General features: G+C 56.3%; 1 protein-coding gene across 8 annotated transcripts in view; it reads right to left on the bottom strand.

The window, feature by feature from the left end:
* PAX2 (paired box 2) overlaps positions 1 to 11553 on the bottom strand; it is a 93785-nt gene extending 82232 nt beyond the window's left edge. For 4 of the 8 annotated variants that reach the window (XM_025396795.1, XM_025396793.1, XM_025396798.1 and 1 more), the window contains exon 1: positions 1031 to 1623. In XM_025396795.1, the coding sequence (XP_025252580.1) occupies positions 1031 to 1073 (43 nt within the window). In that variant the 5' untranslated portion in view covers positions 1074 to 1623. Of the gene's footprint in view, positions 1 to 1030; positions 1624 to 6065; positions 6082 to 11528 lie in introns of those variants that run through there. The other 4 variants (XM_025396796.1, XM_025396799.1, XM_025396794.1 and 1 more) reach the window with 3 other exon arrangements.
* Positions 11554 to 20325: the final 8772 nt, after the last annotated feature.

Below are 20325 nucleotides of genomic sequence, written 5' to 3'. Positions count from 1 at the left end.
ATTTCCTTTCCCGTGTTTGGATTTCTCTTTTTCTTTCTCCTCAGCTTTGGCATTTGCTTTCCTTTTGTTCTTTCCCCCTCATTTTTTGCTCTTTGCTGACCCCCTGGCCAGGTTGCTGGCTGCACGATCCTCAATGGGGAGTCGGAAGTCTAGGCAAGGAGCCTCCAGAGCTGAGAGCAGAGCTGTACTTTGCCGGGGGCCCACCTGGAAGGCTGCTCTGCTGGCTCTCTCCCTGACTTCGATTTCCTTTTGGAATCCCTCTTTGTTTTTAGAGCATCCCCCAAGCAGAGGCAGGGAAAGATAACCATTCTATCTTGACAACCTGGGATTCCCAATGTGAAGGGAAGGAGAAGGCAAGGGAAGAGGGGTGGGAAAGAAAGGAAAAGGAAGAAAATATTTCCAACCAGCCCACAAGAAGCTTCCGCTGGGCTGGAAGGGCCTGGAGATGCTGAGAGATGAGGGTCAGAAGGGGGCACCCCACCCCCACACTCTTCTGCCCAATTGTCCTGACACTGAGGCTGAACACTATTGGAGTCTCCTGGACCCCAGGACTCTTAAGTTTGAGAAAGGTAAAGATGTGGGGAGACAGGAGAGGGAGGCAAACAGAGGAAGAGAGGAAGAGATAAAAGAGAAAACAACAAAACAACACCTTGAAAACTGCCTGCTAATTTGTCCTCCAGCCCAGGGGAAGAGGCTGACTGGGGAAAGGGTGGCTGGAACCAGGGCTCCGAAGCCCTGGAACCATGACCTAAGAAGGAGCGGATGGAAAGAGCAAAGACAGGTGATAGGCACCAGGGAAGGTAGGAAGGCAGGCAGAGAGGTAAGTATGGGTGACAGAAGGCAGGAGAGAAGCTGGAGGCATTAGAAACACCGGGCGAGGGAAAGAGAAAGAACGAAAGGAGGGACTAGGAGAAGCCAGGGAGGCCTCCAAGATGGGACCTGAGCGCGAGGGGCCGGGGCCACGCCGAGACTGGACGGGGTTGGGACGCAGAGCCCCAAGCCGGGACAGGAGCCGGGCGCCGGTACTCACGGTGCATCGCGGAGAAGGGGTCTGCTTTGCAGTGCATATCCATGGGGAGGCAGAGGAGTGGGAGCAGCGCGGCCGCCGCCGCCGTGTCGCCTCGCAAACTCAACTTCAGGACTTGAGGAGAAAAGGGAGGGACGGTGGGGGAGGGAGGGTGAGTGAACGCCCGGCTGCTGCGGGGCGCGCGGGGGCGGGGGGCGCAGCACTGCGCTCCCCGCGGGGGCTCCTCCGGGCTGGCCGGAGCTTGCAACCGCAGTAGTCGCAACTTGTCACCGTCGGGGCTCGGGGCTGGGCGGTCAGTAGAGTGGCCCCGGGGCGGTGGGCCGGGCCGGGGGGCACTGGGGGCGCATGGCTCGTGCGGCAGCTGCAGCCAGGGCTGAAGCCCGGAGGGGGAGGCGACTCGCTCAGCTCCCCTGGAACCTGATCATCTGAGAGGCGGTGGTCGGAGAGCGCGCGGGGCGGGGGCGGCCAGAGGGCGCCGGGAGGGGAGCCGGGCCTCTCCAAGTGCCGGCGAGTTGGCGAAGTTGGCAGAGAAGTAGCAATCCCGGGGATGCCCGAGCGGGCGCCTGCGGTAGGGGAGAGCGCGGGCCGGGCCCCCGCCCCCGGAAAAGGCAGGCGCACGCCGCCGCCGCCGAAGGGCCAGGAGGGAGGGAGGGAGCCGAGTGGCGCTGGCAGCGCTGGGCTGGCCCCAGGTGGGTTGCGGCTGCGAGAAGACTCGGCCGGAGACTGGAGCCTCCGCTGCCGGTGTGTGTCTCTCTAAAAGCTGCAAAGCCCCCTCCAGACACCCTCCCCCTCCCCGCGCTGGGAGATGGATGACTTGTCAGACAAAGGCAATAGATTCCACCACTCTGTGATTCGCCAGCGCCGGAGCCCGGAGCTTCGGCGAGGAGGGCCCCGCGCCTGTCACTCCGGTGCCGGCAAAGGGGAGGGTAGGGGAGGGGGAAATGGGAGGGAGAGAGGGAGCAGCCGGCGAAGGAGGAGGGAGGGAGGGGAGCGGGCCGGGGGAGAGGGAATGGGAGCCCGGGATTAAAACTACACTGAGAAACGAAACTCGCCGATAAGATAAACGTTAGATAAGGATAAAGAGCGGCCAGTCTAATGAATATTCAGGTAACGACAGAGGGCCTTGGAGCGCGCTGCGCTCTGAAGCCGGGCTCTCAGTTCTAACTCGCCCAGCCCTGCCATCCACCAGCCAGTGCCCGCCTGGGCCGCGCGGCCCCAGGCCCAGTGCGCATCCCTAGCCCCAATCCCACCACCCTCGGCTCTGAGTTCCCTTCCGTTCCTTCCCGGCTCTTCCTCTCTTTCTGGTCCTTCCCTTTGGCCTTTGCCTCCGGAGGTACCTTCCCACACACGCACCCCCACTTCTCATTCCACGGAAAAGTGTCCAGCAGTTTGTCTTGTCCCCTCCTGTTCCATGCGACTGCACGCAGGGCCTCTCCAGTCCTCTTGCCCACCGGGTCTGGGCAGTCCAGAACGCTTGGTTCAGAATCTAGCTGAAGACCTCCAGCGAGTACCCACCTGCCTCGGTGGGACTCAGCGGATGGTGGGAGAGCCGGGGGACTTGGTTTCTGAACCCTCGGGTGACTGGGGACGGGGGCAAGGGAGGGATACAGTGCGAAGCGGCAGGTCGCTGGCGGCAGAGGATGCGGGAGACGAGGCTGTCTCTCCCCGGCTGGGGAGAAGAGGAGGCTGCGGACGCGGCTGAGCGCCGCCCGCTGCTAGCTCGGCGGATCCCGGGCGAGCGCAGGAGGCGCAACGCACGGGGCCGGCCCCACTCCTGCCGGAGCCTCCGCAGCTCTCTCCAGCACTCGCTCCCTTGCTCGCTGGGATTCGCACCAGGCAGGAGAAGCCCTTTGTCTCCTAACTGGTTAAGTACAGAATATCCGAGAGATCTTTATGAAATATTTTCCCTCGTCTCATAAATCATCTTGGCACTTCAGCTGATGTTTTAACTCTCTCTCCCTCCTTCGCTCCCTCCCCCCGCTTCCCTGGGTCTGCGAAAGGGCGGCTCAGCGAAGCCTGCGCAGCGCTCTTGCAGCCGGGATCCGAGGTTCCTCCAGCTCCTGTCTGCAGCTCCGGGCGCCCCGCAGAAGCGCGGCGGACTCACGCTCCCCTCCCTCTGGCCGGAGCCTGGGCGGCAGATAGGATGGGGAGAGATGCACCTGCCTGACTCAGCCCGACTCAGCCTGACTACTATTACTGGGCGTCTTGTACCGGGTTTTCGGGATGCCCTTATTCCTCAGGAGGAGTTCAGAACAAGCTCAGCGGGACGGGGTTCTGAACCTCACTCCTGTGGGGCCTGGGTCCGCTGGGATCCTGGCATTTGCCTTCCCTCCTGTATCCTCCAGAGCCCAATAAGCTTATTTCCACCTGCGGGGTAGTCTGGGAGGAAAACACTCCTCCCCGGCTGCCCCTCCCAGCCCCCACCCCACTTCCCTCGGGTGGCTAGGCAGGTTGGTTCCCTTGGGCTAGAGGTTGAAGGCGCAGGGCCCAGCCCCTAAGGTCAGTCTCTTCCTCTAGAGGCCTGCAGATGGCGCTCCCGGGTTTGCTTTGGCCTCACAACCCCACTAACACGCACTAACTTCGCGGAGGGAGCGAAGAAGGAAAACAGTTCGGGCAGCCGAAAGGGAACAGCTACCAGGCCAGAGTGCAAGGGATCTCAGGTGGTCTTAGCTAGCACAGCCTTGGATTTCCCCTCTGGGAAGTAATTAACCCAGAACTGGGGGGAAAGGAACATTGAGAAAGGGTTCTTACTTACAGGAGCTCAGAACTAAAGTAACCTTTGCCCCAGGTCCCTCCAAGTTGGTCATTCAGGAATTTGTCTCAGGGCATCTCAACTGTTGGAGGAACAAAGCTGTGAGTAGAAGCCCCCTTCCACACAGAGACAGATTTTTCTAGAACCAGCTAGGCATGTGCCTATGTTACAAGTACCATGAAATGTGGGTGCCCACAACAAGCATGTTCACATGTTGGGTGAGAAGGATTTTCCATTTTGTAGAGAAGGGGACTTAAAGCACCAAGTGTGCTGGAAGTTGTCCTCACACACCTGTCCTTCACATGCACCCTCTGAGGAGTGAAGATACTTCCGAAAGTCCCACTCCCAGGTAGTCCCTGAGAGTACCCCCTGCTCCTCGGATCCTCTCCCCAGCACTGCACTAGCTGGACACTCACTCTGCCGCCAAGCCGGATCTTGGCCGCTTCCTCCTTAGCTCCAGCCCATTCCTGGGTCTAGAGAGTAATGCTCCCTAGTGATTAGGAACCCCTTTTCTCCAAAGCTCTGCCTTCTCCTAGGGCTCCAGGATGAAGGGCTGGCCTTCATCCAGTCACTGGCCGCTCCTCTGACTCCCTCTTTTCTGTTCTCTTTCTTCTTTAGAGTCTAGTAGAGGGGTGGGGGGAAGGAAGAAAGGAAAAAAGGGAAGAAAGAAGAGGAAAGGGGAAAAGAAAGAAAACAACCCAACCCCAAACACTACCCGGGCTTCGACCTGTCAGGGTTGGTTGCTTTTCCCGTCCGCCTCTAAATGAACCTTTTCTCTCTGGTGTTTTCAAAGCGGTCCTTCCACCCCCCAACCTAGGGGCATTTACACTTCAAACAAGGCGCCCGCCTCCCTGCGGAAATTTAAAGGCAAATAAACTTTTGGGGAGTTGCTCTGATACCCATCTCGGGATTTGCTTCATTAGCCGCCTCTGTGCATCTGATCTGCCCAATAAATCTTCCTTGTGGATCTCGGCTCCTTTGCCTTCTCGGCTCTCTTCCCTGCCAGGCTTGCCCAGGCGCCTGGCGGCCCCCACCCTTGCCTCCGCCCTCCAGGCCGAGCTGCTGCTGGCCTGGCTGTCTGGCCGGGCCCCGCCTGCTCTGCCTGGGTGTAGGTGTCGGGATGGCGGATAGGCACCCCGCACCTCGAGTGTACCAACGCACCGGCGCCCCAAGCCAAGCCAAGCGCGACTCCCGGGCTCTCAAATGCGTTTCTGGGCATGTTGTGCAAAAGTGAAGTGCCAGTGTAGACCCAGTCCGCTGCCCCGCTGCCACCCACACATGCTCCCTTCCAGAAACCCTTTCTCCCATTTTCCGGTTTCCAGTTCCCTGGCCCCAGCGTTTTCTGCCCAGGCGAGAAAAGGCAGAAGTGTGGTTGCCTCCCCTCCTCCTGCAGGGCCCTGACCCAGGGCCCAGGCGCCCGGCCTCCAGCAGCTTGGGAAGGCGGCTGGGCCTTGGTGAGACAGGTGGGGGCTGCAGGAGCATCCCAGCCTCGCCCCTCCCCCGAGGCCAGGAACTGCCTTCTTCCTTCCACTGCCGGGGGAGCGGCTAGGGGAGCTACGGCCAGGCTCTGAGGAAGGGGATTAGAAATTCCGAAATTAAATGCATCTCCCCAGGAAATGCTCCCCACAGCGCGGACCAAATTAAACGCATTAAAGTTCAGAGGGGAAAAAGCTGTTTAGAACCAAGGGGGGAAAACTAGTCCGAAGGGAAGAGAAGCAGAAAGGAAGGAGGGGAGAGAGGGAGAGCAGAGCTGCAGCTCCGCAGCTGAGCTTCATTTCTGGATTATTCCCACTTTTGGAAGTCACCACCAAAAAGAAAAATAAAAGTTATTCTGACAACCGAACTCCAGAGCCTGCCATCGAGGCTCACTCGCCCTCTGGGTCCCGGCGCACCCCAGGGCGCATACCCTCGGCTGTCAGATCCCAGGCAGCCGAAACTTACATCCCAGCCCCTTCTGCAGAGGGGCATGACCGGCTCCTGCCCGGCCTTTCCCCCTCCTCCTCCCCATTCTCTCCCCGCCCTTCCCCCTGCCTGGCCCTCTGGTCACGTTGGAGGATGGTTTTTTTTTTTTTTTTTGGAAGAGCTTCTGGTACAATATGGAGCACCATGGGCTGCAATTTCACACTCCACAGCACATTCCCCCTTAAGCTACTTTCTTTTTTTTTTTCATCTAAGACCCCCTAATTTCTGCTTCCTCGCTCCCTCCCTCCCTCCTGCTCTCACTCTTCTTTTCCTGCTTTTGTTCCCAATATTTGGGCTCCCTGCGTGAAGCCCGGGGGGCCTGACTCCCAGCTGGCCCCGCCCGCTCGGTCTGTTGGTCCTGTGGAGTCTAGGCGCACGTGCTGGGCCTTTATCCTCCAGGGCCCCTCCCCCTTTAATCTAGCTTCCCCTCACAAGAGGTCTTTGCGACCTGCCCAGCCCTTCACAGGCCCTTTGAGGAGCAACAACAATGCAAGCCACTTGGCCACCAAAGCTGCCTCTTAGTGGCACGGGCCAGCCAGGTGGCTGCCGCCCATGGGCCACTCTACTAGGGAACTGAAAAAACAGTGAATCTGGGAGAAACCCAGCCAGCAGGTCTAGAAAGTAAGAATGAAAGTCCTGTCCAACAGAGAACAAGCTAAAGGGGCTGGAAACCCAATGAGGCCCTGGTACTCCTGGCTCAGACCTGGACACAGCCTGTATCCCTCCCTAGATACACATGGACCTCTGCACAGCTAAAGGGTCCACTTACCCCACAGCCTACAGGAAAAAGCAACAGCCACTACATACACAGTCCCTTTGCTTCTCTGAGCCTCAGTTTTCTCACGTGTAAAATGGGGATAATTACGCCTGTCTTGTCTACTCCATGGAGCTAATCAATAGGCATTTTGCAACCCAGACATTTCTATAGTAGATTATGGAGTAAATGCCCAGCTTTCTGAACTCTTACCCTTCCACAAAGAGGTAAAGGAGGGATCTGAGTGCTTAGGCAGGGCAGGAGGTGGCATTTTCCACCCAACTTCAATCCTATAAAGGTTACTGGGGATTCCTCCCCGCGCCGCCTTCTTGTTTTATTTTGTTTGTTTCCCTTTCCACTGGCTATGCCACACCTGTCCAGGTTTATCCTTCTTCCCTCTGTCTATCCCTCCTGCCACTCCTCCATTCCCATTTCCTGCACCCCCCTCCCAACTGCACCAGCGCAGCTGCTAGAGGATCGGTTAAATTCCTCACTGACCACCCCCCAACCACCGCCACCAACAGCCGGGTTAATTGTGGCCTCAGGCGCGGTCCTCTTCAGCCAGTCCGCCAAAACTGTCGGGAGGAGCTGGCCCATTGGCGGAGACCTAGGGAAGGAAATCCCGTCCGGTCCGGTTCCAAACAAAGAAAGTTGGTCCTCCCAGGGCCTGCAGTTAATCAGTCAAAGCCAGAGCGGACAGGAGACGGTGGGGAGAGGCCTGGCTGGGAGGAGGCTTGAAGGAGGGAGAGACAGAAGGGGAAGAAAGAGGACCTAAGAGAGTTGCCGAGGGAACTGAGAAGCCACCACCTGTCTCTGGGAGGCCTGAAGAGGCTGGTTTGTGCGAAGCCGAAGTCCCCACCTGGCCAGCTGTCCCCTCCCCTCCTCCCCTAGGCAAGGCGAGAGAGTCGGAGGGAGGCTGAGTGTCGCTGGCGAAGTAATGATTAACTCTCTTAGCAGCCGGGCCCGGAGCCCGCGGCCTCATCGGGCTGTGGTCGAGGGAGACGGTGCAGGCAGACCCAGGACATCCCCGGCGTTACCGCCACCGTCATCGCCGCCGCGACCGAGGGACCTGCGGAGGGTGGGGGCACGCGACAGCCAGGGGCAGCCGAAAGGGAACGCAGCGCAGGGCCAGGGGAGCACACTCCAGAGGTCGGGAGACCAGAGGGAGCGAAAAAGCCACAGCCGAGATACAGGGAAAGGAAGGGGCCCCGCGGGTGAGCGCGCGCCACCCGGCCGAGCTGGGGAGAGTTGGAGAGGGGCGGGAGGACCCGGGCTGAGTTTCCCGGGAGTTGCGAGCCGGCACCAAATCTACCGTCTGGGATCCATCCGCGGCGCGCCCGCCTTCCCTGCCTCCTCTCCCAGCAGCTGTGTGGATGTTAGGAGCAGGCGGAGAGCAGGCCACAGCCGGGAGCTGGTAAGGCAGGGGGACCCGCCAGAGAGACCGGGAGGCCCAAAGGGCAGGGCTGCCGAGGCAGTGACAGGCTGCGAGGTGGCTGGAGACAAAGGACCTGAACGCAGGGGAGAGGGGACCAGGGGCGAGAGCGGCTGACTGAGACAGGGAGAGACCCGAGGAAAGTGGCGTCGTGGGACCCGCCTGGGTTTGTCCACTCCTGCCACCTCCGCCCACGTCCAGCCTGGAGCCGGGACGTCCCGGGGGTTCCTGGCCCGCCGGTCTTGGGGCCTCGGGTAGGGGCTAGGGCTGTTGCTGGGAGCTGCGGTGGCTATGGGGGTCGTGTGTGTGTGTGTGTGTGTGTGTGCGTGCGCGCGCGCGCGCGACGGATTAGGCCCGCGGGGAAAGGGGGAAGGAGGGCCCTCGCTGTAGGGTGAGACCCCTGCCCCAGGCGACTCCAGCCTCTGCCCTCCAAGGCCCAGAGCCATCCGTTTCCCGAACTTGAAACAAAAGGGCTGAACCGAATCCCTCAGGAGCCAGGACAGGGTCTCTTTCTGGAAAAAAAATGCTTTGGTTTGAGACTTTAAGGGTCACCTGCATCCAGAATTATTTCTTAACTTTCTGTAACTGTTCCTAAAAAAGAAAAGCTGCAAAGTAAATCTTGGAAAGAAAAAAAACTCAGGTCCCAGGAGTTCACTCCGCTATGTCTAGACCGGCTGGGAGGTCTAGACTCGCGGATAATGAATACATTGAAGAAACTGATGGAGGCAGGAAGCCCCTTTCAATTTCTGAATCAACTAAGGAGAATTTCTGATGTGTCTCTTTGGGGGCTGAGCGTCTGGATGAGGGGATCGTGGGAGTGTGCCTGAGTGTTCTGAGGGTGTGTAAAAAGTGCGAGGGAGTGGCGAAGGATGTTTAGGCAGATAGCTATGTTCCAGGCGGGGCTGAGGTGGCAGCTGGGGACCCATATCCAGCACCTCCCCCTCCCCCTTTGCCCTCAGCAGAGGCTGCTCCGAAGCCAAGGCCTCCGCAGCCTCTTCCAGCGGGGCCGCCAATCAATCCTGCAGGTCAACACAGCAATTAATAACGGGGTGAGGAGGCCTGGCAAAAGAGGGCGGGGAGGCATCAGGCTGTGTCTCCCCCAGGCTGTGAGGACCTGACGCCCGAATGGGGAGAGGGAGGAGAAGTCTCCCAAGGTAGAAAGAAACCTGGGAACTCAGTACAGGCCAGGGAGGGAGCTCAGGGCCCCAGAAGGCAAAGGCAGGGGACTAGCGTCAGGGAGCCAGAGATCCGGCTGGGACAGGGCAGCACAGAAAAAGGGAGGGCATAGAATAAATGGCTTATTTTTGTAAGTTCTGGGGGTATAGGCAGCGATAGCTGAAGGCCACAATTGCCCTAGTTGCTGATTCAGTCCCCTTCCTCCTTCCCTCGCCCTTTCCTGATGGTTTTCGCTGCTCCGAAACAGGCTCAGCGAGACTAAGTAAAACCCGCATCCTTCGCAAACCCGGCTGCGGCAGTTGCGCCAGGGCGTCTGGCAGGCACGTTCGGTCACGCGCGTCTGTCATTGTCATTTTCAACTAGCCGGATGAGGTCCAAAAGGGCTCAGGGCCGTCTAGGGGAGGCAGGGCCTCCAGGGAGTTGTGCCCCGGCCAAACGTGGCTAACGAAGAGACGAGGAAGGGGGCGGTGAAAAGAGAAAGAGGCAAAGAGAGAAGGCGGCTGGGAGGGCGTAAGACTCCGCAGCTCTACTCGGTGGGGCCGCCTCGAAGTGCGGTTTCCTTTTCCCAAACACAGCTCTGTCCCTGCCCAGCTCCGCAGCTCCTCCCCACCTTTCCCGGAGCTGCTGCTGCCTGGAACACGAGCCATGCACCGGCAAAGGCGGGAAAGGAGGGAAGGGAAAGGGAGTGCGGTGCGGAACCCGACCGCTGGCCGCTCTGCCACTCGCGCCGGGGGAGCGTCTGCCCTAACCCGTCAGGCACAAGTAGGCGCAGGCGTCCCTGGGTAAGTGGAGAGTGCCCTGGTCTCTTCTGGAGTATCCTGAGCGCCTGGAAATTTGGAATAAAGACCCTGACAAGCACTCAAGGATGCCCCCCCATCACACTGCCTTCTGTTTCCCGAGGTCCTGGGGAGGGGGCCTAGATGCCTTGCTGGGAGACTTGCTGGGACTGAGAACCTGGTTCACAAACCTCAGGCCTGCAATGCAGGCAGAGCGCCTGCCCGGAGGGAAAATGGAAAAGTGGGAGTCTCAGGAGCTTGAGCAAATGGGACAGGGAAGGAAGGAGGGCTGGGGACAGGAGGCATCAAGGGGCAAAATAGATTCAGAAAGAGTTTGGGAGAGAGAAGCCCTGTGCAGAGAGGAAGAAAGGGGAGAGAGTTTCTCAGGAAGGCCCAGACGTTAGGTCTGTCCTTGGACTGAATATTTATACGGTCGAGGGGGTGCACAGATGGGCTCTCAATTGAATTCCATCTTCAACACCATCAGAGATTGATTTTGTACTCGCTTTTAATTTTGTCATAATTAATTAGATCATTACAACTGTTTGCTATTGATCTCCCTACTTAAACTTCTGGTGCACAGGGTGTGCCCAGAGCCCTAAAAGCTCAGGTGGCCACGGTTGACACTCCAGGGGCTCAGATTTCCCAGTGGGGACAAGGCCCTAGGAGGGGAATTGGGTACAGCCCAGGGATTGGGTCAAGAAGCTAGATCAAGGGTAGGGCTGGGGGTGGGACCTGGGTTATCAGCTGAAACAACTGGAATCTGAACTGGGGGAGGGGGGAGCAAGGAATGAAATTTGGGAAAGTTTAGGAGTGAGGCAAAAAAAAGGCCTCAAATTAGGCCTTGACCTCTGTGGAATTATTTGGAAAACTCTGGAAACCTGATCCAACCCTCTCCCTCCCCCAAGTCCAAAACTAAACTTGGGTGCCTGACTTCCCACCGCTGTACACCACCAAGGCACCTAAAGGGCAGTTCAGAGCTGAGTTGGCAGCCCTGGGGGACAGGAGAAGGAAGAAAGGAAAAGAGAGCAGCACTCTACTCTCTTAGCCCTTTGGGTAAACATTTTCAGATTCCTCTCCCCACTGGGTCCCTTGGGGCCTGCCACCTCTCCCCATGCCGCCCTGGATTTGTGGGGGGCAGCGGGCAGAGCCTTATCCCTACACAGGTTAGGCTCATCTACATTAGTGTTCACAATCGAATACACAAGACCCTACACACAGGTATACACAGTGTTTCCCCACCCACTGGCATAGGCCCAGCTCACACTCCCTTCTTAGTGGAAGCTAAGGCCTTCCCAATGCTCCCAACTTGGAGGAAGTTGTGCAAAATATCTGTACGCCCAAAGTAGAACGAGAAAGTACTAAACACACAACAGAAAGGAAAAAGCAAAGTTCTGCAAAGAGCCCAGGCGAAGTTGTAGAACTCACGTTTTCTGAGTGGAAAGTTTTTAGAAGGTTTAGAGGATACCGGGAGGGACGGCCCAGGAGGCCCTAGAGTCCGCAGAGCCTCAGTTCCCAGCCTTCACAGTAGCCCGCTGGGTACTGAGCACAGGGATGAAAGAGGAGAGGAGCCTGCCCCGGCCCTGACCGCCCCCATCCATCTCCCCGCGTCCTCGCCCGAGGCGCGGACGGGTCTCTCCCGCTCTTACCTGCCGGACCCTCGCGCTCTTCCATGCTCGGCTCCCCGCCGCCGCCGCCGCCGCGTCCTGGGCCTGGGTCTGGCTGTCCCGCTTCTCCGCGGCCGGACAACGCGTCTCGCCTTCGCCGCCGCCGCCCGGAGATCTGGGCGCAGCCACCCAAGACCAAGCGGCTCAGATAACCCGAGCCGCCCGCCGCCTCGGCTGTGTGCTCCGCCGGCGCCGGCTCTCTCACTCCCGGCCGCGCCGAGGCTCCGCCACCCCGAGGAGCTCCGGGTTCTCCGCCCCGCGCACACGCGCGCACACGCACCGAGGCCCCAGCCAGCCGCAGGCAAGCAGCTAGCCTCGCTGCCTGAGGCGCCCACGGACCGCAGCCCAGACTAGATACCGGCACACCCTCTCACCCCACCCCCTCTTCACTGTCACACGCCCCCCTCCAGTCCCACAGCCTGGCTCTCGCGTACTCCCCAACTTTGTGCGGTTCCCCTTCCCCACCACACTCAGCTCTCGCCTCATCCCACTTTCTGGAACGTGAGGCTCCACAGCCTGCCACACAACCCCGAGTCCCAGCCTCCCTTTCCAGGATCTCCACAGACGTGCCCTAACTTTCTCAGGCCACACGGTGGTTCCGGAGGGCCCTGTCCCCACTATGTTCAGTGTGGAAGTGCTCGCTAAATCCCTCATAGGTTCTCCTGCTCCAGGAACTTTTTTATTTTTAAACTCTAAATAAAAGAAAAAAGTTCTGGATTCCTTGCCTTTAAAGAGATGGCGAGGGCCGGGGGAAAGGAAGGAGGAACTCACCCCTTCCAAGCTCCTGCCACACTCACAGGGACACCCGCTTGAGCCATGCCTGTCCACAGCATTCTGGTCCCAAATCTCTTATATCCTCAGACTCACACCCTCCTCTCCCAGCACACTGACACTTCCAACCCTGATGAAAGGCCCACCTTAGCTTTGCCCCACATCACTCCCTCTCAACCTGGAATTGACACCTCTCACACCTTAGCCCCAAGCTCTCCCTAAAACTCTCACACCCCCTTTGCTCACCTGTACCCTCTTGTACTCCTACTTCTGATACACACACACCTCCTGAGGACCACAGCTCCCACTCCTGCTTGCCCCAGGGTTCCCCTTCTTCATTTGCTCCACTTAATACCCCTACCCACTTACCGTGGGCCTCCCACTTCACACAGCCTGGCTCACACTTACGGGGAAACACTGAGAGACTATCAAGGAAAGTGCTGGGCAAGCCTCCGTGGGCAGGCAGAGGCTGGGGCTGGCCCCATCTTGAGCATACCCCACCAGGCCCCAGGCAGGAAGGCACCAAGGCAAGCCAGGCAGCAGGTTCACCAGGCCCACTGGGCCAACTTTCCTTAGGAATTGGAAAGGGGATCCCACCACTTCAGCTGAACTTCCTCTAGAAAGGTTGTATAACTAGGGACGGGAAGCCGGAAGGGCACAAGAGCCCAGAGGCAAATGGTTCTGTGACTTATATCATGGTTCTGTGACTTAAAATTTAAATATCTTCCTACAGACATATGATTTTTTTACCCTTTCAGGCAAATTATGGCCAAATTATCATCTTACTAATATCTGTGATTTAAAATATGAGACCATGGTGTTGTTTTTTTTTCTGTCTATTTTTCATCAAACAGTGATTTTCCAACCCAAGCCCACAAATACTTAGAAGCGAAAAAAAATTTTTTTTTCACTTTGTTATCCACAGAGCAACATTTCCAAGGACAGGGATGGAGAGCAATATGTATACATGAGACCCTAGTTACATACACAAAAATCTCACACCGTCATCGTGTGGTCCCTCCATTGCATACATGTGAGATGATCACACATGTAACTAACCTTTTGCTGTCACCTACTCAGAACCACACCCACTCACACACAGGGACTGTGGCCTGCTGAGTCTCAGCTTCACTGCACAGCTCTTTGTGCCCTTTTGTGGCCTTTTCTCTGAAATAGTGATGATAATCCTTGCCCTTCTAGCAGGTTTCTCGTGAGACAGTATGTGTGCAAGTGATTTGTAAATTGTGAAGTATGACCACACATACTTCCGGTGCTTTTGCTTCTATTCTATCAGAGACTTGAACTGAGGCCCAATGTACCAGACCCATACATAGGGAAGCACCCACTGGGAGCCAGTGTTTTGAACTGGGAACACACAACACACGTACTCAGTGTCCCCTGCCTGCTCCTGAGCCAGTTGGTCACAGTTACCTGGGCACAGGGCCCAGAGTTGGGGCAGTGCCAAGGCCGGGGCCTAGGATCAGGGGAAGGGAGCTGAGGCCATTGTGCAAAGTCGCCTGTTGCGTACCAGAGGGGCCATGAAGAGGAAGGTGACTTCTTACCTCTGGCTCTGATACTCTTCCTCCGGAAGCCTGCAAAGTGATGTCAGTCAAAGGGCCCAGCCCTGTACCTCAGACTCCCTCCAGCCTCCTCCCTCTGGCTCAGCCTCTCTTTGTCTCCTGGCCCTCACCCCTGTCCTGCACTGTCTCTTGGGCCCTCTTGCTCATTGCCCGCCCCATTGATTGAAAGTCTCTCTCTGGTTCTCCAAGGAGTCCCAGGAAAAATGATCCGCCAGCCTATTGATTCTTCATTAGAATTACATTTTCACGTGTGCTAAATTGGTTTTAAAAGCTTTTTCTGTTGTTATTGTCTTGTCAGACCCTGAGGTCCAGGGCAAACCAAGTTTAAATGTTGTAGCTTCTTAGGAGAAAAAATAATCACTGGGGCTGGGTCTGTGATTACTGGCTTCTCTGCCTTATTGTTGTCATGATGACAATTGTGATTTGGTTTAAGTATCTTTAGGAAAAGGGCCCTGCAGGAGGCTGCTCAGGTCAGGCTGGGGCTAGCTGGTGAGAGAGCTGAAGCCCCTGAAGGAGAGGTGTCAGGGCAGTTTTTCTTTTCCTGAAAATTAAATTTAGCACTTGAGCCTGTATTAATTGCTTCTGGGACAAGATGAAAAGCAAAAGTTTTCAAAAAATCATTTTTTATTTCCTCACTCCTGTTCCAGATCAAATACAGGATAAATAACAAACAGGACCCTCACTTCTTCTAGTTCCCTCCCTTCTCCCCTAAATAGCTGGGGAGAAGGGAGGAGCATCAGTCTCCACCAAGGTGCTAGGGAGAGGTTGCAGCCTCCCGCTTTGTAGCAGGGCAGAGGCCTAGTCACAAGGACTGGTCATCATTATGCTTTGCACTGGCTAGGGAGGAATGAATCCGAATGGTGGGGAACAAGGGGGAAGAGAGAGGCAGAAACTCCAATAGAGGGAGGAAGAGAGGAGAACCAGAGAGGGAAGGGTTCAGGGCCCAGACTGGCAGAGGGAGAGAAACACTACCAGAGACAGAGGCAGAGAAGTACAGGGCAGAGGAGGAGGACAGAAATGGATGGGAGGAAAGGAGGAAAAAGGGAGAGAGGGAGACAGAAATAAGGAAAGAAGGGAACAAGAGAGACTGAGAAGAGGAAATGTACAGAGGAAGGAAATGAGAAGGAAAAACAAGAGAGAAAGGGAAGAAAGAGACTAAGGCAGGAAGAGGAGCAAGCCCCAGGGAGCTCTCAGCCCCTCCAGCCTGTCCTGCCTCCAGCAACCCCCCTACCCCAACTGCTTCTGGCCTGGCAACCCGCAGGCAATGCTTAGGAGTGGGTACCAGGCGGCAGCAAAGCCCAGGCAGGAGAGCCGAATGTCTTCGTGATGTGTTTATCCCCTAATCAGTTCATTAGTTATAAACAACATGACATTAGAAGTTAGGAGGCAGTTGATATTAATTTTTATTTAACTAGTTGATGTTTAATCCGTCACGCCAGGCTGGGTAGCAGCGAGAAAGATCTTCCTGACACAAAACCAGTTAGAACTTCATAAGGCGCAATCAGTGTCCGCGCGTTGAAACAAACAAGAGAGACAGAGAGACAGGGAGAGACAGAGAGACAGTGGCAGCCCTGCCAGAGATGGAGCCAGAGATGGAGTCAGAGACGGAGACAGGTGGAGGGCTGGGAGAGAGCTAACCCAGGGCGAGAACTGGGGGAAAATAAACTAGAAAGGCAGAGAGCTCAGACAGCTGGCAAGGGGCTGACAGCCCTGAACCTGGGCTCCAAGCCCAGGACAGCCCCGACTTAATAGGAACCAGGAGATCAACGCCCTGGGAAAGTCCGGCCAGGGCAGTGGCGGGGTGGTTGGCCAGGGACCTGCCAAGCCTGGCCGCTGCAACTACTAGCTCCTTCCGGCAAGGAATGTGTTTAGTGTCCGTCGGTCTGGTGGGGTGGCAAGGGTCTAATGTCACAGCGAGGCGGGCCCTGACTTTCCGAAACTCCTCTCCCAGGTCTGGAGGCCAAGAACCTCTTCCCTCCCTGCTCCAGGAGGAGCCGGCCCAGGCAAGAGAGGAAAGGAGAAAAGGGCGTGAAGTTTGCACCCAGCAGTTCAAGTTTCACAAAGTTTGTTGCGGTCACAGAGAGGGGTGTGTGTGTGTGTGCACGTGTAAGCTCGGCAATGGCAAGGAGGGAGGAAGTAAGAGACGGCGTGGGGATTCTGCAGGCAGGGGAGGGCATTTCCCTGGGTTTGCCTAAGCCTTCAGGAGCGTCCCTGCATGCGGGCTCCTCGGGTGGCGGCCCTGGTTGCAAGTCTAAGGTCCCCTTGGCTTGCCCGGATTAATCTCCCCCTCTCAACCCCGCCCCCGAGCAGGAGCGCTCGGCTTTTTCCACCTTCATTCTGGGCACCGGCGGGCACTGGCTTTGTCACGGCTTCCTGAGCAGGCACGGGAGCGGGGGCGGGCTGTAGTTTTCCGCCGTCGCGAAGGACACTGTTTGGGGCGACAGAGGCATCTTCGCCCGCGCGTAGACTCAAGCCGAACATCTCACCGTTTGCATGTTAATCTGAGTCCACCGAGAAAAGGAAATCGCTGGAATTCCGAAGAAAATTGCCTCTCGCCGGCGGTTAATAGTTAACTCAGACAGGAAAGTTCCCAGGGAAAGGCGAAAGCCAGGGCGAGAGGTGCAGGGGAGGTGCCCCGGGAGGGCCTCGGCCATCCCCGGTCTCTCCCTCCCCGGCCGCGCTCGGCCCCGCGCGCCTCCCCTTCCCGGGCGGCGCATCCCCCACCCTGTAATTAGTATCGTTTAGTTCACAAAACCTTTCCTGGGAGAAATCTGTTCCCTCGTTCCGGGGCTCAGTTCAGCACCTGATTCCGCCGGGTGAGGCGAATAAATCACTGCGGCGGCGGGGGAGCCGGACCCAAGCCCGCCAGACGGTGGCCGCCGGGAGAACGAAAAAGTGAGAAAGAGGCGGCAGAGCCAGGAAAAATGATGCAGGGAGACGGCGCAACCCTAGCCCAGGAAGAGTGAGGGGCCCGGGAAAGGGAAAGCCAGAGAAAGAGAGGGACCCAAAGGCAGAGAAGGGGCCAAAATGGAAGAGGGAGATACAGAGACAGGAGACAGCCAGAAGGAGAGTGACAAGGAAAAGCGAACGAAAAGAAAGGGAAAATGAAGGAGGGAAATAAGTTAAAGAAACAAGAGCGAAGAGGGAGATTAAGAAGGAAGGGACAGGCGAATAAAGAAAATAAAACCAGAAGAGCGAAAGCTTTTGTTTATCTACAAAACTCCCTTGCAGGGCGCGCTTCCCCGACCGCGCCCTGCGGCGGGGAGGGCCAGGGCTCTCGCGCTGAGGCCGCAGACCCAGGAGGCCCGGGCGGGGCGCTCAGCCTGTGCGCTTGGGGCGCTAGGCGGGGTTCCGCGCGGACCTGGACTCCAAGTTGAACTTCCGGGCTCGGGACGCGCCGAAGCATCTGCCCCTGGAAGGAGTGGTGTTTGGGTGTGGGGTGTCATCCTGGGTCCATGTCGGGGAAGGGGACGGGTAGATAAAAGGTTCACGGCTCGTTCTTGGCGCCTGGGACTTTCAGCCCTGTTGCGAAGGGAGGTGGGAAGGCGGGAACCCGGGCTGGGCAGGCTGTGGCCGCTAAGCATAGAACCCCAACGTCCCCGCAGCTCGGACTTCTCATTCTTCAGCCGGCCCTGGGAGAACTCCCTTCTTGCGGATCTCGTGTCCAGGCTGGCGCGCCGGGCCACAGATGCAAGGAAAAAGTAACGCAGCCAGAACCGCCACCTGGCGCCAGCGGAGGGCGCATTTCCTGAGCTGCCTTCCCACTGCGACCCAGAGACGCGGATCAGATTCTGCCCGCTCCCAGGGTCTGCTCTGGCATCAGTGTCCCCAGGCCAGAGGGTAGGGAGGAAGAAAGAAGACGAGAAAGAAGCGGGGGCAGGAGTGGGGTGGGGAGGAAAAGGGATGGGAGAAGCGAGGGGGGGAGGGGGCGGTGCGGAAGAGAAGCAGATTGCAGTGAAAAGTGGAAATGCAGACCAGATGAAAAGGAGGGCTTAAGGATGCTAGGGAACTTTCCCTCTTCGGTTTGACTAGGTCTCCGGGTAGACGGAGGTGGGAGCGCCCAGTTTCCTGGCCTCACCATTTTGAGCCCCTGTGCTTTGGCGCCTCCAGGACGTCGGGCTGAAGACTGAGACCCCAGCAGGACCGCTGGAGGCTCCTGTGTGAGGAAGACCGGGGTCACAGAGTGGAAGACTTCCCTGCCCACTAGGCAGCCCCTGGGATGACAAACGCCCTGAAATTTTCCAGCCTTTTGAGACTTCTGGGTCGACCTGGTCCAACCCACTCTGCTCCTCCTCTCTCCTCCTGTCCCCTCCTCTGGCACTGGCTGATGGGTCAGCTGCAGAGCTGGACTAGAGGAGTGGAAAAACAAACAAAACAAAACAAAACAAAACAAAACAGAAAAAAACGTCCAGGAAGAAGACTGGTAGCTCAATCAGTTCTTACTTCTGCATGGAGACAGAGTGCAACTGATGCCTAGAACAGAATTCTTTGGAAGTAGGAAGGCAGCGACCGAGCTGGGCTAACTCAGAGAATCAGGGCACCAGTCAGTCAGTAAACCGGGATCAGGGCACTGGGGCTAGAGAGGTGAATCACACACTGGCCCTATTTTCAAGGAAGACATGACCTGGTTGCAAAGACAGAGAGAGCTATCAACCAATAAATTCTAGGAAAGGGTCAAGATAAAGGTGACTGGGGATACAGAGAAAGGCAATTGGGGGTGTCAGGGAACACTTTGTAAAGGGAATGGGGTTTTTCAAGATCAGTAGATGTCCACTAAATGCAGGAGCTAAGCAGGTGAAATATTCCTAGGCAGAAGGAACCTCAAGATAAAAGCATGGGGCGGGGCGGGGAGCGGGGCAACAGCCTACCTAGCTGGGGAAGGAAAAAGGATTCTGTGAAGCCAATATATGGGTGAAGTAAGGGAAATAAGGCTGGGAAGTGGGCAAAGCCTAGAGCAAGGAGCACTTTTGCTAAGAGTTTTGCTTTTCTCCTTTAGGTCATGGACACAATTGAGAGATTTTTTGTTTGCTTTCTTGTTTTGTTTTTGTTTTTGAGACAGGGTCTCACTTTGTCACCCAGGTCAAGTGCAGTGGCGCTATCACAGCTCATTGCATCCTCATCCTCCCAAGCTCAAGCAACCCTCCCACCTCAGCCTCCTGAGTAGCTAGGACCACAGGTACATGCCACCACACCTGGCTAATTTTTTATTTTTTGTAGAGACGAGGTCTTGCTATGTTGCCCAGGCTGGCTTTGAACTCCTGGAGGCAAGTGATTCTCTCACCTTGGCCTCCCAAAGCACTGAGATTACAGGAGTGACCCACAATGTCTTGCTGGGAGATTTTTTCAACAGAGGAATGAAAAGATCTGATTTGGAAGGGAAAGACTCTATGGACAATGGGCTGTAGGTAGAGAGAGCATCAGAGACTGAGTGAGTGGTCTGCAAAAGAAGATGTGAGGCCTCAAAAAAGTCTAAGGGATATAGAAGCATTAGATGAGACAGGCAGAAACAAGATGGTCACAGATTTTGTGTGTGTGTGTGTTGTAGGGTGAGATGCTAAATTAAGGTCAACCTAGGTTTCTGGGTGAATTTCATCTCATTTCTGATTCCTCCCCTCTACCTTCCAACCCTCTTCCCTTGCAAATCCTCACCTGTAGTGGTTGTGAAGTGGAAACCCACATGTCCTGTCTCACTTGACAAATGGGTTTTTCTCCCAACCTCATGCACCCTTTACTGGGCAGTCTCATAGAACAATGCACACTACAGAAGATGATAACTTCTCACTAATCCCAAGACATCTGAGAAAGCAGCAGGCAAGAGTAGAAGATGGAGTCAGCAGTCTGGAGATGGACTCCACCTTTCTCAGATCTAAAATGTACCAGCTATGTGACCTTGGGCAAATCCCGTGGCACTTACGCACTCACTCTGCCTAAGTGTTCACATCTATAAAATGGGGACAAAAATTTCTGCTTTATAGAATTGTTGGTCAGGTTAAGTAAGTTTATATATTCCTGGCACATTGAAAGAACACATTTCATCCTGTTATTTCATTCCCTACCCCACCCAAGCCTTGGACTTCTTCATGCATAGATTGAGCTTTGTCTCCTGCACAGGTACAGGGTGTCAGGGGTACAATGAGCAGTAATGTAGTGATACTCTGGAAAAGTTGTCAACAAGAGGAAAGGCCTTGTACTCCACTGGAGCAAAGTTAATGATAATAACAACAAAACAACTAACATGTCTGAGGGCTGACCGCATGTCAGGTATTGTTCTGAGTGCTTTATAAGTAGTAATTCGTTTAACCCTCACCTAGTGTTATGAATCCCATTTTACAGATGGGAAAACTGAGGCCCAGAGAGCTTTAGTAGCTTACCACAATCACACAGTGAGTAGGTGGCAAAGGTTAGGTTCAGATCTTACCTTTGCCACC

Source organism: Theropithecus gelada, chromosome 9, assembly GCF_003255815.1.
Source record: "Theropithecus gelada isolate Dixy chromosome 9, Tgel_1.0, whole genome shotgun sequence".
Lineage (NCBI taxonomy): Eukaryota > Metazoa > Chordata > Mammalia > Primates > Cercopithecidae > Theropithecus > Theropithecus gelada.
This window is presented reverse-complemented; position numbering and strand designations above follow the sequence as displayed.